A 14,934-nucleotide genomic window follows, 5' to 3' on the forward strand; every position below is an offset into this window, starting at 1 on the left:
TCGATGAAACTTGGTTACACAAAAATATCAAAGTGCTTAAAATCACATTAGAAACCGTTTAAGGCCATTTTGAGCAATTCGATAAGTATGATGTGCCTAAATTTGGTAGTGATATGACATCATCATGTCCATGGACACGTCACATGGTTTTGTCACATAAAGTTTGGTAGTTGTAGACAGAGCTTTAGACAATAACCCACATTGTTGTGCTTATTTGCATAACAAAGTGCAATTTCTGTTGTCATACTATTATTTAAAGTTAAATTATATGTTTATATTTCTTCATCTTCAATTTATTTAGTACTTACTTTATAATGTTTTTTTGTTTAGATGTAAAACCCAGAGCATGGCGACCATACATGCACAGTTGTACAATAAACCACCATCCACTACTCCCTCCTAAAAAACTTGGTAGAGTTCCAAATATTTGTAAGTACCATTATTTCCAAAAAGGAAATGTTATTTAATTAGATCTGAAATGAATCTTTATATGAAAAGAATATCAGACTTAAAACTTTCAGAAAATTAAAACTAAACATTTTTAAAATGAACCATTAAAAAACATATACCAGGTCTACATTTATTTATCTTGTTTCTTTTCACAGGTTATTTTCCTCCTCTGATTTTAACCCCCCCTTTTACATTTTTCTCACAATATTCAGGTCATGTAATTAGCGGTCGTAGCAATGTTGGTCAAGCACGACATTGCCAACTTTTGCCATTAGAGAAATACAAATCAGTGACACAGCATCTGCGAACCCTAGGTCATCTTTCGTCCGTCTTTTGTATCGTGTTTGATAGAAGTGGGAACAACATTTTTACGGTAAATGTCATGTAGTTTGGAATGTTCAACGTGTTCAATTCTAGCATTAGGGTCATCATTAGCAAAGACCCTATCATGGTTTAAATTCTCTGGTCGTTAATTCAAAGCATTTTTTGATAGCTCATGATTGATATAGTGCCTCCAGGAGACAAACAGGGTTCATCCTGTTTTATTTTCATTCATACCTCACCTGTGGTGGTCACTTTGATTGTTGATCGCACTTATGTGCGTCACTATTAAGGAATTTTCTACATTTCCCCACACGTACGGGAGTGGACCACTAGTCGTGGTTGACCCAGACCTTGATTTAAAAGGAGCGCCATGGCGCTGACGCTCCTTGGCGCTCCTGAAAACGTTCAAAGGAGCGCTCCCCAACCTGTTACAGTGCGTCATAAAAATATATATAATGATAAGAATATTAACCCCGAATACAACGATCTTTTTTGAGTCGGGTTGGTGAACATCAGTCCAAAATATGCAGAATTTTTTCCAAAATACGTCAAATTGAGGGTGCTATACTAATCCTAAATACGCGAGTCTTTCCAAAATACGTCGACTTGAGGGCGCTATTCATTTTCCAAAATACGCGAATTGTCCACAAATACGTCAAGTTGAGGGCGCTATAAATTATCCCAAATACATGAATTGTCCAAAATACGTCAAATTGAGGGCGCTATTTATTTCCAAAATACGCGATTTGTCCAAAATACATCAATTTGCAATTTGTGACCGCTAGTAATTTTCCAAAATACGTCAACTTGAGGGCGGCAAACTTTTTTCCAAAATACGAGAGCCTTTCCAAATGTATCATATTGAGAGTGTAAGGTAAAATTACAGTTTAATGTATTAAAAAAAAGTTTCTTGGAATAAAACAAACAAGTACATTTTAGTTATAAATGAAAGTATTAGAAGGCAGCATTTTTTGTAAATAAAATGTCATAGAGTAGCCAATTATTATTTTTCAATGTAATCATTTATTACTGAATAAAAACAAATATGTGCCAACATCAGTCAATAGACAGTGCCTATAATATACATTAATAATGTCTGAACGATGTACGATTGCATTGCCAGACGTAGCTAGTTTAAATGCGACATAAACCGGCTACAAAACCAGCATGTACGTATATAGTATTTAAGTATAGTCATAGGTATGTGTTATATTGGTGATCTACAAAATCGATATTTTTCCCGAGCTCGACAGACAAACATCGCTTTCAATTTAATGTACAGTACTTATGGTCTAATAAGTTACCTAATCTGAAATCTAACATAATAATTATTTCATACCGGCGCTATATATAAGTTTTCATTTATTATTATTATTATTATATAATATATAATAATAAAAAGCATATGGTATTGTGATTAAAATAATATCAATAATTAATTGGTTAGAAGAAGTAAAGGAGTTATTTAAATTGCGTATTTTGGAAAATGAATAGCGCTCTCAAGTTGACGTATTTTGGAAAATTATAAGCGGTTCCAAATTGACGTATTTTGGACAAATCGCGTATTTTGGAAAATGACTAGCACCCTCAACTTGACGTATTTTGGACAATTCGCGTATTTTGGAAAATGAATAGCGCCCTCAAGTCGACGTATTTTGGAAAGACTTGCGTATTTTGGATTAGTATAGCGCCCTCAACTTGACGTATTTTGGAAAAAATTCTGCGTATTTTGGACTGAATTTCACCAACCCTATTGTCTTTTTTATGGCTACCCCCGATAGGCTAGGCGCGCCTACAATCTTTGATGTTGCGAGAAAAATATCGTAAACAATTCATTCTAAATATAGTATCAGAACGTTCAATCGGTCGCTTAAAAAGACTGCCGACTGAAGACCGTAATTATACAGACCTAGTTTTTTTGGTCACATGGCATGAAACGCGATACTCTCTGCTTTACCGCAACATCTCGCATGTTTTTTTTAAAACTCAGTACGAGAGGGTGGCTGCCGACGATAAACAGTGATTAAGATCGTGTACCTGGATTTTGGGGTGTCACGAAACCTAAGACCACGAAAGCTAAGACCCCCTAAGACCTAAGATCACGAAAGCTAAGACCCAACACCTAAGATTACAAATACTAAGATATACTACAGCTTAAAAACAATACTTGTTTATCCATACATAATTTTAAACACAGTAGGTTTCATTTATTACCATAAATATAATTTAATACTACCGCAAAACATAGATAAACTCACATTATTTTCGCCCGTTGAGTAAATGTATATTTTTTCTTTACAACAAACAAACTTGACAGGTTGTTTGTTGGTATATATTTACTCCATTGTGTTGGTTCAGAGGATGTTTTTCTTACGCACCTGCCTTTCTTGTATTTTGACTCCAAATTTGTTGACTAACTTTATCCTGAACACCACACTTTAAAATTAGGACTTTCAGAAGGAGAAACACATAATAACAAATAAATAAATCCTTTAAATTGATGATTTTACTGATGTGTTTCTTTGTATACTGTAATGTAACTCCTCGAGCTCCCCATGCTCAATGTTTTTGTTTCTATGGAGCGCCAAAAGAGCAACAATAATAGTACAAGTATAAAAACAGAAAGAAAACGAAACAAAAAAACTTATCATGATTTTTAAATTAAAATTTATTTGCCAGTATTTATTTCTTCGTACTTGCATGATTATACTATTATCATTACAATTTTAATTTTACATTGTTCCATCCACACTGTAGATGGACTCCACAGAGTTTTCAGCCCTCTATATAATTTTTGCTCTTTTGACGTTCCATAGAAACAAAAACATTGAACATGGGGTAGGCCTACTGTACTGTAGGCTAGTCATTTTGTGTGCGAGAAAAACGTCTGAAAAATCATCAATTTAAAAATGTATTTGTTACTTTTTATGTGTTTATTTTTCATGAAAGTGCCAATTCTAAGGTGTGGTATTCAGAATAAATGTTGGGAGTTAAAATACAAGGCAGGTGCGAAAGATAAATATTTGTAATCTTAGGTCTTGGGTCTTAGCTTTCGTGATCTTAGGTCTTAGGGGGTCTTCGCTTTCGTGGTCTTAGGTTTCGTGACACCCCTGGATTTTGTGTCACATGACATGAAACATAATAGGCACTAGTTCCGTTTCGCACCTGTCATTTATTTCGACTCAAAATGTGTTAAGAAACGTTATCGTGAGTACCACACCTTAGAATTAGGCCTCAAAAATACTTTTACGAAGGAGATCACACAAAAAGTGACAAATAAATGTTTTAAATTGATGAATTTACAGACGTGTTTCTCACACATCGGTTCGTCAATTTCGCATACGCCATGTTCAATGTTGTTGTTTCTATGGAGCGCCAAAAGAGCAATTATAATAGAGGGCTAAAAACTCAATATAATACGTATATAATGTATGTGTAATGTAGAGCCATTAGGAGCTCTCCTCTTATATTTATAAATCAAGGTCAATGACCCATGTTGTCGTTTTTTAATTTTTGTTGAATGTATATGTACCTTACATTTAAATGCATTTAAATGGTTACCAAACTGACAATTACTCACTTCTTTTGGTATACTATTAAATATTGTAAATGTAATTGTAAATTTGTGAAAAAAAAAAAAATAAACAAATGTTTATTTAGAAATAGGCCCTGTTCAGACCCATGGCGTTAGACCGTTTTAGCGTACGACGCTAAAAGAATGTGTGTCTGAACAGTTGGGGATTAGCGTACAACGCGTCGTACAACGGTTGTAGCGTTGTAGTGGAAAACGGTTGATAGTACCGTTTTAGCGTACGACGCTACTGTAAGTCAACGTTGTATCCAATCAGAACGTTTCCTGGTATGACGCGAAACAAGGTTTGACCTAGGCTGACATCTTGTATCGTCAATGTGTGAGATGGATTTCAATAACAAAAAGGCCAGAATAAATAAGGCCTAACTACACTACAAATACAACTGTTACAAAGGCTACAAACTATTATCAACTGATTACCATTATATTTTCTAACAAATGACATAAATACATGCACCTTGTATTTAAACCATGGAGCTATAAATTATAGCTCCATGTTTAAACATAGGGACTACGATCCCATCCGCTTTTAGGCCTAGCTAGGCCTAGAGCCATTCACGCATTTCATTCAAGCTAAAAACTAGCGTGGGACATCAAGTCACTTAAGGCAGACTAGGCTGGACAAGTTTAATGCTGAAAACCCCCTAACTCCTAAAAAAATCAGTAAACAAACAAGGGGAGCTGTGTCCCTTTTATTAGCAAGTTAAGGGTTATTTTCAACCGACTGGACCAAAGAATATATATCTTTGACTGGACTGGATAGACTAATCACAATCATTTTTTTTCTTCATCATTACGAGGCCTGCTTTATTTTCGTAACACAAGAGCCTGGGGAAAATGTTTTTTACTACAAAATAAAAACAATAGAAACAGAAATTTGGCTTTACTATATTTTTCTTAAATAAATGCTGAGGTATGTTTTATTTACGGCAAATTTTGTCATAATTGTAGGGCTGAGATCTAGGCCTATATACAGTGGAAATAATGATGAAAACACGTGGGTAAGAGCACATGAATATGCAACTAGAAACAACCTGGGTGACGTACTTCCGTTGTAACGATCATCGTACGCTATGGGTCTGAACACCTCGTTTTTTTTCTCTGCGGTTTGTAACGTGACCTTGATAGTAACGTTGTACGCTAAAACGGTCTAACGCCATGGGTCTGAACAGGGCCTTAGTGTCATCAGTTTTAATGCCCTATCATGGTTAAGTATCAATTAGTATAAATGGAAAATTGTTTTGTTCAAGTTCTATAATTTCCAAACTGTATACTAAGTTTTTAGTTCTCTAAAACTTTCTAACAATTTACAGGGAGCTGACGACCATCTTGTAAAGATCTGGTGTAGCCATACCGGTCGGCTTCTGGGCACACTTCGAGGACACGCTTCAGAAATCGTTGATATGCATATTAATTATGAGAACACATTAATTGCTGCAGCCAGTGTCGATAAATTAATCCGAGTCTGGTGTTTACGGACAATGGCACCAATAGCTGTTCTTCAGGGTCATACGGGTACGATCACATCCCTTGAGGTAGGTACTGCAATGGCATAAATCATATTCATATAACTTTACAAGGACACTCCTAGATCCAATTTGACCGTTAGGATATAAGCCTAAATTGATCAAGGTGTTTTTGGGGTGTTCTTGGTATTTTAACAGCAATCAATACACATGTTTAACCTGTTGACTTTTAGCTACAGTCCTATGGATTTCAGAAGTATTGATTTGTTTATATTTGTTTTGAGTTTTAGAGAAAAATTTAGGAGGATATTATTATGCTAGGTAATTGGCTTTTTAAAAACTTGAAACTAGGTATATCCATTCAATTTTACAAAAAAATTGTTTAAAAAAAGCAATTATTTTTAACATGTTAACAGTGAATAATGTTTTATCAAACAGTTGTTTTACAAAAAAAAATATTATGTGTATACAGATGTATTGGAATCATTTTAAGGATTTTTGAATCGAAAAATTAAAAAACTCCATGCTACATAAAACATTCATAATTCAACCTTTAACACTGAATGCTATGCAGCGTACACATTGAATTAATTACGTTATTAAATTATAAATTTATTACTAAACATTAATAACATTATTAGTTACATTACGTGCAGTTAATATAACCCAGAGGGATAAGCAAATACCCCACGTTGTCCGAAAATAGTTTTAGTTCCAACGTTTTTGTGGTAAAAGTTATTTATTTACAATAAGTAAGAATTACAGAAATGTAGAAGTCTGTTTTTGTATAAAAGTTTATTTTTTGCTTTCATTCATTAGCATAGTGTAACTGTAAAAAAAGATTTTTCTTGCTTTTCTCTACTTAATAATTTATTGTCTTTTCTTTTTAGTTTTCACCTTTAAATAGTGGTCCAGTGCGTTACTTGGCCAGTACCGGGACAGATGGGTGCGTCTGTTTTTGGCAGTGGAACCCAGCCACTAACACATTTAAGTAAGCTAATACAATTTGATTTAATAGGCTTTAATATTTTATCTATTAGCTGATCTTTTATATATATTTTTTCACTGATTATGTTAAAACATTAGATATCACATTGATGTATTTTATCCTATGTATTTTTCTAGTAACCGACCAGTTCGATTCCTGTCAAGATCAAGGGCGCAAATGCTGTGTTTGTCTTTCAGCCCAGGTATGTTGACAGTGGCGTAACGCAGGAGGAAAAGGCCCTGGTTTAGCACTCCTAAAAGGCCCTCCAACCCTGGGTAGTAGTTGCATTGGATTGCTCATGCTCTGGGTTCCTTAAGCTCTGAGGCCCCTGAGTTTAGCCAGTGATTGCTCATAGCCACTCACCCTGTTCAAGATTTCTTTAGCCTTCTAAAATAGGTTTTTAACTGCTAAAGATACAATTTATTTTCCTATTGTATTAGTAAAAAAGCTAAGTAAATATTAAACAGAATTTAATTATTGTTTAACATTACTATAACATATATAACATATTTATGTTTGTAGGTGGTACATTCCTTGTAACTGGTAGCTCAGATCAATTAGTTCGTGTTTACATGTTTTCCGGGTCCGGTCCAGAAAAAGTAGCTGAGATTGAAGATCATGCTGTGAGTTTTATTGTTCAAGTATCTTTGCGTCAGGGAGCTATGTAATTGGTCAAATGTATTCCCTACTCTGACGTTATTGTACTTATGCTGATTACATATTGAGAACACTTGCAAAACAAATTCGCAAGTAATTCAAGTGGGACTTGAACCTAGGACCTCCAGATCACTAGCCTGGCGTTTATACCTGTAGACCTTGCGCTGATGGCTAGGGTTAGATTCGAGCCAAGAGAGCAGTGGGTACTACACCAACAAAGATTATATTTTAAGTACTGCAAAGTACGTTTGCATCAGGGAGCTATTTAATTGGTCAGATTTATTCTACTCTGACTCTGAGAATTACTTGTGAATTTTTACTCGGCATGTACTTAACATAAAGTATGAGTACATCAGGGTAGGGCAAACATCTAACCAATGCTGTGAGTTCACATTCAATAATATTTTTTGCTATAGTTTGATGTTTGCCAATATTAGACATTCAAGAAAACGATTTCGTAACCATGATTGATACAAATTTTTTTTTTTCTTTTTACTTTTTAATTTAGGATCGCGTTAATAGCATTGACTTTTGCCATGCAGGCGATAGATTTGTTAGTGGGAGTAAGGATGGGACCGCGCGAGTGTGGCGCTATGAACGACAAGAATGGAAAAGTATGCTTCTCAACATGAGTACAAGGCTGCAAAGGTATATTAACATTTTTGGAATTGAATTACAGTAGAAAACCTCTATTAAGGGACACTTTTTCTTGAAACAACGAGGGACAGTATGTTTTAACACTACAGCCAACCCCTATTAAGGGACACTTTGTTGGGTCCTGAAGGTGTCTTCTTAATAGAGGTTATATTGTAATCGCATGGATGAAAACTGTTGTAATTGTATAGAAACTAACACTTAATTACTTTAAAATAGTTCAAGAACAGCCACAACTGAAGAAAGCAACAAAATTATGAAGAATTGTGTCACGATGGTCGGATGGTCTCTGTACGACGACTTTGTTGTGACCGCGGTTAACGACCTATCGGTTCAAGTTTGGAATTCGTACACAGGGAAACTGCAAAATGAATTAAAGGTAAACTAACAATTGTACAACAACAAGCCTTTAACAGAATAAAATTGAAAAATATAAAAAAAAAACATTAAGCAAATTAACTATAGTATAGTAACAATGGTAATCATTGAACATTAGAAGGTTAGTAATACTTTTTATAGCAATGTTTTATCATTATTATTTGTTTTTTATCAATCAATCAATCGTTCCATTTTTAAAGCACCATTCCAACGATCATTGCTCATAGCGTTGTGACTTAAAATTGTCCAAAGATGTCGATTTCCTAATATGTAAATGCAGATTGTTCCAGGTCCAGCAGTACTGAATGTCTGATCTCCTCAGCTATGTTTTCTCCTTATGTATATATTTTTTATCACAGGGTCATACAGATGAAATCTTTGTGCTTGAAGCTTGTCCTTCTGATCCGCGTGTGTTTCTAAGTGGCGGCCATGATGGTATGATCAATCTCTGGGATCTTGAGACTGGTCAGAGAATAACAAGCTTTTGCAACACAGTAAGACCTTACTTACGCACCTCTCTTCTCATCTCTCTCACAGCAAAAGTCTGAATCTATCTAAGTACATTAGTGTCCATTTCACAGTTCACATTTACTCATGCAAAACCCACTCATTAATTAATACAGAAAAAGTTCAAGAAAATGTTCACACCAATATAAACTTCTTACAATAGGAACCTTGATCTCCGCTGGGATCTGGTTATACTTGTGGTGAACCAAACTGAGGAATTAATTAGTAATCAATCAAGTTGTTTATTTATTATTTGAACTTCAACTTCGTTTGAGTCACCATAACTTCTAAATTGATCTAAGTATCACTCTGTTGTAATTAAAAACTCGACTTACTTTCTGTAGATAGAGGGGCAAGGCCATGGTGCTGTCTTCGACTGTAAGTGGTCACCAAATGGTTGGTACTATGCATTCACAGATTCACATGGGCACCTGAGTATTCATGGCATGGGTTCTGGTGAAAACTATAAAAAGGTAAGTGATCAATTTTAATTATGATGTAATATGTTTGTGATGATTTATTGTACAACATAGGTGTATGTACGTATAGTTTGTAAAGCTCTGTCTACACTATCAAACTAGTTTGACAAAAAAAGTGTGACGTGCCTAAATATTGTAGTGATATGGACAAATATGGTAGTGATAAGACATCATCATGTCCATATATGGGCACATCGCATTTGTTTGTCACATAAAGTTTGACAGTGTGTTTAAGGTTTAATTAATGAAAAGTCCAAACACATTTTAAAATAATAGATTATTTATAAACAACATAAAGAATAAAGACTAAATTTTTTTATTCCTTCTTGAATGTCATTAAGGTACCATATGAACAATTCTTCCACACGGATTATCGACCGTTGATGCGTGACGCAAACAATTATGTTCTGGATGAACAAACACAGCAAGCACCTCATCTCATGCCGCCCCCATTCTTAGTCGATATGGACGGAAACCCCCACCCTCCCAGCTATCAAAGATTAGTGCCTGGTCGTGAAAACTGTAACGATACATCATTGGTGTCGCAAATAGGGGTAGCCCCTAATGGTGAGTTTGATTGTGAATATCTACATTTTGATTTCACAGAGCGCTATAATTCTAAGCAGCTATTGAATCGAAAAGTCACTCTGCCCATGCCCATAATGTTTGTGAGCGTGAAAGCTACATAGTCTAGTGGCGTGAAAAGGTCAAAAGGTAGCAACATGATATTTTTATCAATTTGTTATCAATTTATAAATGCTAATTATTGTCATTGTTTTATTACATTAATATGTTGTCATCTAAACAAATCGTGTGTTGTTTTTTTTCAGGAGAGCCCGGTGTTATCGGAGACGCTCCGCACAATGCAGAAGACAATGAGGCTGCCAGTATACTAGACACCTTAATTATGAGGATGCAACAAAACCAAGACCAAAGAAATGATGCAGACGACAATGAAAATAATCGAACTGGGCCGTCACATCATCAACCTAGTACCCCATCAAGAGAGAGAAACAGTGAGTATACTTTGATGTTTCTTTTTTAAAAAAAGTTGAATTTAAATGGAATAATATAATATATAATAATATCGTGGATTTATAAAGCGCCTAATGTTGTGAAACCTTAAGCGCTGTATGTTATTACATGTTGTTATCCCGGACATTTTTGGATGAATATGTATGGAAGTATTGCATAAATAATGCAGCTATAGTAATCACAGCGTAGAGTTGTGTCTTGGCCTTACCCATTTGTACACCTGGATGTAGAGATGCAAACGTAAGTAATGTGTCTTGCCTAAAGCTCTGTTTACACTATCAAACTTTATGTGACAACAAAATGTGATGTATATATGGACATGATGTCATATTACTACCATATTTGGGAATATAACTACCATATTTGGTCAGTAAAATTAAACGCTGGTCTTGGTAAATTTAACCATGAGAGAATTGTAGCCGTCATTCAGATTGGACTTTTTAGCCAACATGGTTAGTTTTACTGAGACCATGTTAAGTTTCACTGCGCATAGCAGTGGTCGGTAAAACTAACCACGAGTTATGATTAATGTAACTCTTAAAGAGTTGTAGCCATCGTCCGGACTTTTAGCAAGCATGGTTAGTTTTACTGAGACCTAGAAAGTTCTACTGGATATGGCAGTGGTCAGTAAAATTAACCATTGGTCTTGGTTTATTTAAATCTCAGGGAAGTGTATGCAGCATTTGTGTTTCTTGGTGTATTCAATGTTCCAATATTTGTTCTATTTATGTTCTCAGTGGTTGTTCAAAATGACGAAGTTGAAGAGGATGATGATGATGAAGAAGAAGAGGAAGACGAAGAAGAAACAGAGGTGGAAGAGGAGAGTGAAGAAGAGCAAGGGACCAGAACAAGGAGGATGAACACACGGTCAAGTGGTGAACCATCCAAGCGTATGACAAGGAATAGATCTTGTAAGTAAAAACAATATTTACATATATTTATTCAAATACATTAGAACCTCTATTAAGGAGACACCTGCGGGACCCCAACAAAGTATGCCCCCCTTTGTATGGAGTTGTGGTTTGGTGGTTATGATGCTTGGCTACCAATCCAAGGGTCCTGGGTTCAAGTCCTGTCATATGTCAAGATTTGTTCTCATGACAGAACAACTCCAGTCCCAAAGACTTGCTTGCGTATACATTTGTCTTTAAACAGGATTGCCACCTTAAGAAGGATAGTGAATAATTTGCTTATGGTTATCCCGGCAATATGTTAGCCTTAGTGTTAAAACATATATTGCCTCTTGTTTGTTTAAAAGGATAGGTGTTCCTTCAATAAAAGATCTCCCAAAGGAAAGGTTCTATTGTGTTGTTTTAATAATAGGTAAATTGTAATATAACCATTTTAGGTTTATTTAGTATACTGTACAATTCTTTTGGAATCTTTCGTACGTTTGTTCTTTTGGCAACCTATGCTGTGACAGTAATTGACTGTTAAAAATTATTTACTAATTAGCGCCTACAATAAATAATTTAGATAAAGATTACTAATTCGTACTTCATTTTGATACAGTTAATAGTGCTTCGTTGAATGGCTCTAAAAATACAGGAAAGAAAGAAAATTCAAATCCAGTAGGAGAAAGTGAAGAGGAAAGAGAATCAAATAAAAATAGTTCATCTGATGAAGAAAGTGAAGGACACGACAGTGATACTGAAAGCTGCAGTTCAGAAGAAATTACCAAAACTGTTAACAAGAAAACAAAGATTGTTCGTAAAACTCGAAAAACAGCTGCAAAAAATGTCGGACGACGTTCAACGAGATTACGTAAACGAATAACATCAACAGATTTTGAATACCAGTTTCTGGGAAGTACTAAGAATGGTCCAACACTGAGAACCACCAGAAATGCTGCAAAAAGGACTCGGGTTCAGGTAGAAAGCTCTGAGGAAGGAGAGTCATCGTTAGGGAGTAATACCTCAAAGTGTGTCAAGTAGGGGCAGAGTTCGAAGGTTAACCCCTCGTGCAAGAGCAAGTCTGACAGGAGACTAGCTCTAACTTACAAGGTTGAAAAGAAAACTATCTACCTCATCACTTTTCGCCAGTGTGAAAGTTGATGTTTATACTTTTTTTTTGGAAAACAATTTTTTGGAAATATTTTGTAGTTTTGTATAAGATAGTCTTTAAGATTATATACTTTTGTTTACTTACTTTAATTTTGTTTTCTACACTATACTGTATTCATATTTGTAAAATCAACCAATGTGGTTTAAAATTAAAGAGAAACTTTCCTTTTTATAATCAAACAAGTTGATACTGGCTCTTAATGATGTACAATTTTTGATTTGAACATTTGAATGATATTAATACTATTATTATGTCATTTTTTTCGAGGTGGTTACTTCGTAATACTATCTGTATTTCTTTATTAAATTTGAGTGTAAACACATTCAATTTTGTTTTTGTATGAGAATGCAATTTCTTTGCTAATGCAGGTGCCATATTCTGTGCAGTTATGCTGTGCTATGTTAGGGTTTATATGTTCGAAATCAAATGATGTACACAAAAATACTTCATTGGACAACATTGGGGTTGTAGTTGATGGTTGGATGGTTGGCTACCATTCCCAGTGCCATGGGTCCAAATCAAATGCTCCTTAAAAGTCCTGTTTGATATTTGCAATACCAAATTATATAATATCCGTTCCTTTTGAATGAATACTTCACAACTTTGGAGTTGTATTTCGATGGTTGAATGTTTGGCTATCATTCCCAGAGTCATTGGTCCAAATCAAATGCTTTTGTGCATGTGCTGTCCCTTTAACTGATAACCACCGTGATTTAAGGTTGCTATAACGTTCTCCTTTAAAGGTCTTGGTTAATATTTGCAATTTTGTATTATATTATATCCCATTATTTTGAATGTTCCTTCATAATTACTGTGTAGAATTCAATTTGTTGTTCATTACAAGCAGATGGCAGGTACGATTGTCATGTCATTCATTGCATTGTGCTTGTATGTACATGGCTTCAGTCCAGGCTTTATTTATTGATTTTTACATTTGCATAACGATATATTAAAGCTCTATCTACACTATCAAACTTTATATGGCAAAAAAATGTGATGTGCCCAAATGTGGTAGTGGTATGCCCAAATATGGTAGTGCTATGACATCATCATGTCCATATATCACATTGTTTTGTCACATAAAGTGATAGAGATAGTGTATACAAGGCTTAAAGCTCTGTCTACACTATTAAACTTTATATGGTAAAAAATACGATGCCCATATATGAACATGATCATGTTACCATACTTAAGCATATTACTACCATAATTGGGCACATCGCACTTTTTTTGTCAAACTATTTTAGGGTGAACGAGTTAAAAAAAACCTCCAAAAAAAAATACCGAAAACCGCAATGACCTTTTGATTTGGTTTTTCATACTTTTTAGGGCCTCTGGTCAAATTTATTTCAAACTAAACGTTCCCTCCAAATAAACACCTAATTAAACAATCCTATTGCAGACTTCTGCTCCATTTTAAAGATTTTCTCCAATTAGAGACAACTGCAGACCTGATAAACATGATGTGGTCGTATTCGCCATTCACACAATGTTTTCCTGCTGTATGCCTATATTTGTATTTCACTTAAGTCGATACATAAGTTTATTCCCTTAAATTGTATTCGCTTAGTAGATAGCAGATATCTTCGTTTTGTCAAGGGTGTGTCCCAAGTACTAAGTGGTACTGTTGAATACGGCCACTAGTCCTTGATTAGGTGTCAGAGAGTCGTTACACTTTTATTGGAGACCCGACTTTATTCGTTAACAGATTGTGTTTTTCTTTGGTTTAACTGTTTTAGAAATTTAATTAGTGTATGTTTACATATCTTTACACAGCATTATGCCTATGCTATCATACGGTTTTTTTTATTACGCATTCATTAAGTTATTTTGTTATTTAAAAATTAGTGTTTCCATAAAGCACCGTTGTGTATTGTATAACATTTCGATTTGATCATATTTTTTTCTCTCGCGTTGTAGAAAATAATGTGTCGTTTTGAAATTTCCAAACGGGTCTTATATAAATGGTATTATGCACGTTGTATAAAGTATATATAATTAGTAAATTTCATACATTCCTTTGCGCGAAAAAAGTGCAAAATAAAAAAGAAACAATTTGAAACCAGAATTTTGTAACCAAGTGTATATTTTGTTTTACGTTTATTTGTAAGATCACCACAGAAAGAAAACCTGATTACTGTTCTGTTTTGAGACCCTTGTCTCGGTTCTAGGCGGCTATCGAATTAATATTGGTAAAAAGATAAACATTTTGGCACACATGGCGTTTCATACTGATTTACCAGTCTCATTAAATACTAAAACATAAAAAAGACAATACAACTCTGTATACATATCAAAATAGTGATATGACATCGTCATGTCCATAATTGGCACATTTTT

General features: G+C 34.7%; 1 protein-coding gene across 1 annotated transcript; it reads left to right on the top strand.

Moving 5' to 3' along the window:
* Positions 1-760: 760 nt before the first annotated feature.
* Positions 761-14,655, top strand: LOC140047732 (PH-interacting protein-like; the record flags this gene model as incomplete). The annotated part of the gene is made up of 13 exons (XM_072092767.1): positions 761-823; positions 5,680-5,901; positions 6,723-6,823; positions 6,958-7,022; positions 7,343-7,443; positions 7,986-8,155; positions 8,378-8,510; positions 8,869-9,003; positions 9,361-9,489; positions 9,837-10,062; positions 10,326-10,511; positions 11,268-11,441; positions 12,043-14,655. Coding segments are annotated over 13 exons (2,127 nt in total), but the record flags the coding sequence as incomplete, so codon positions are not given.
* Positions 14,656-14,934: the final 279 nt, after the last annotated feature.

Source organism: Antedon mediterranea, chromosome 4 (genome assembly GCF_964355755.1).
Source record: "Antedon mediterranea chromosome 4, ecAntMedi1.1, whole genome shotgun sequence".
Lineage (NCBI taxonomy): Eukaryota > Metazoa > Echinodermata > Crinoidea > Comatulida > Antedonidae > Antedon > Antedon mediterranea.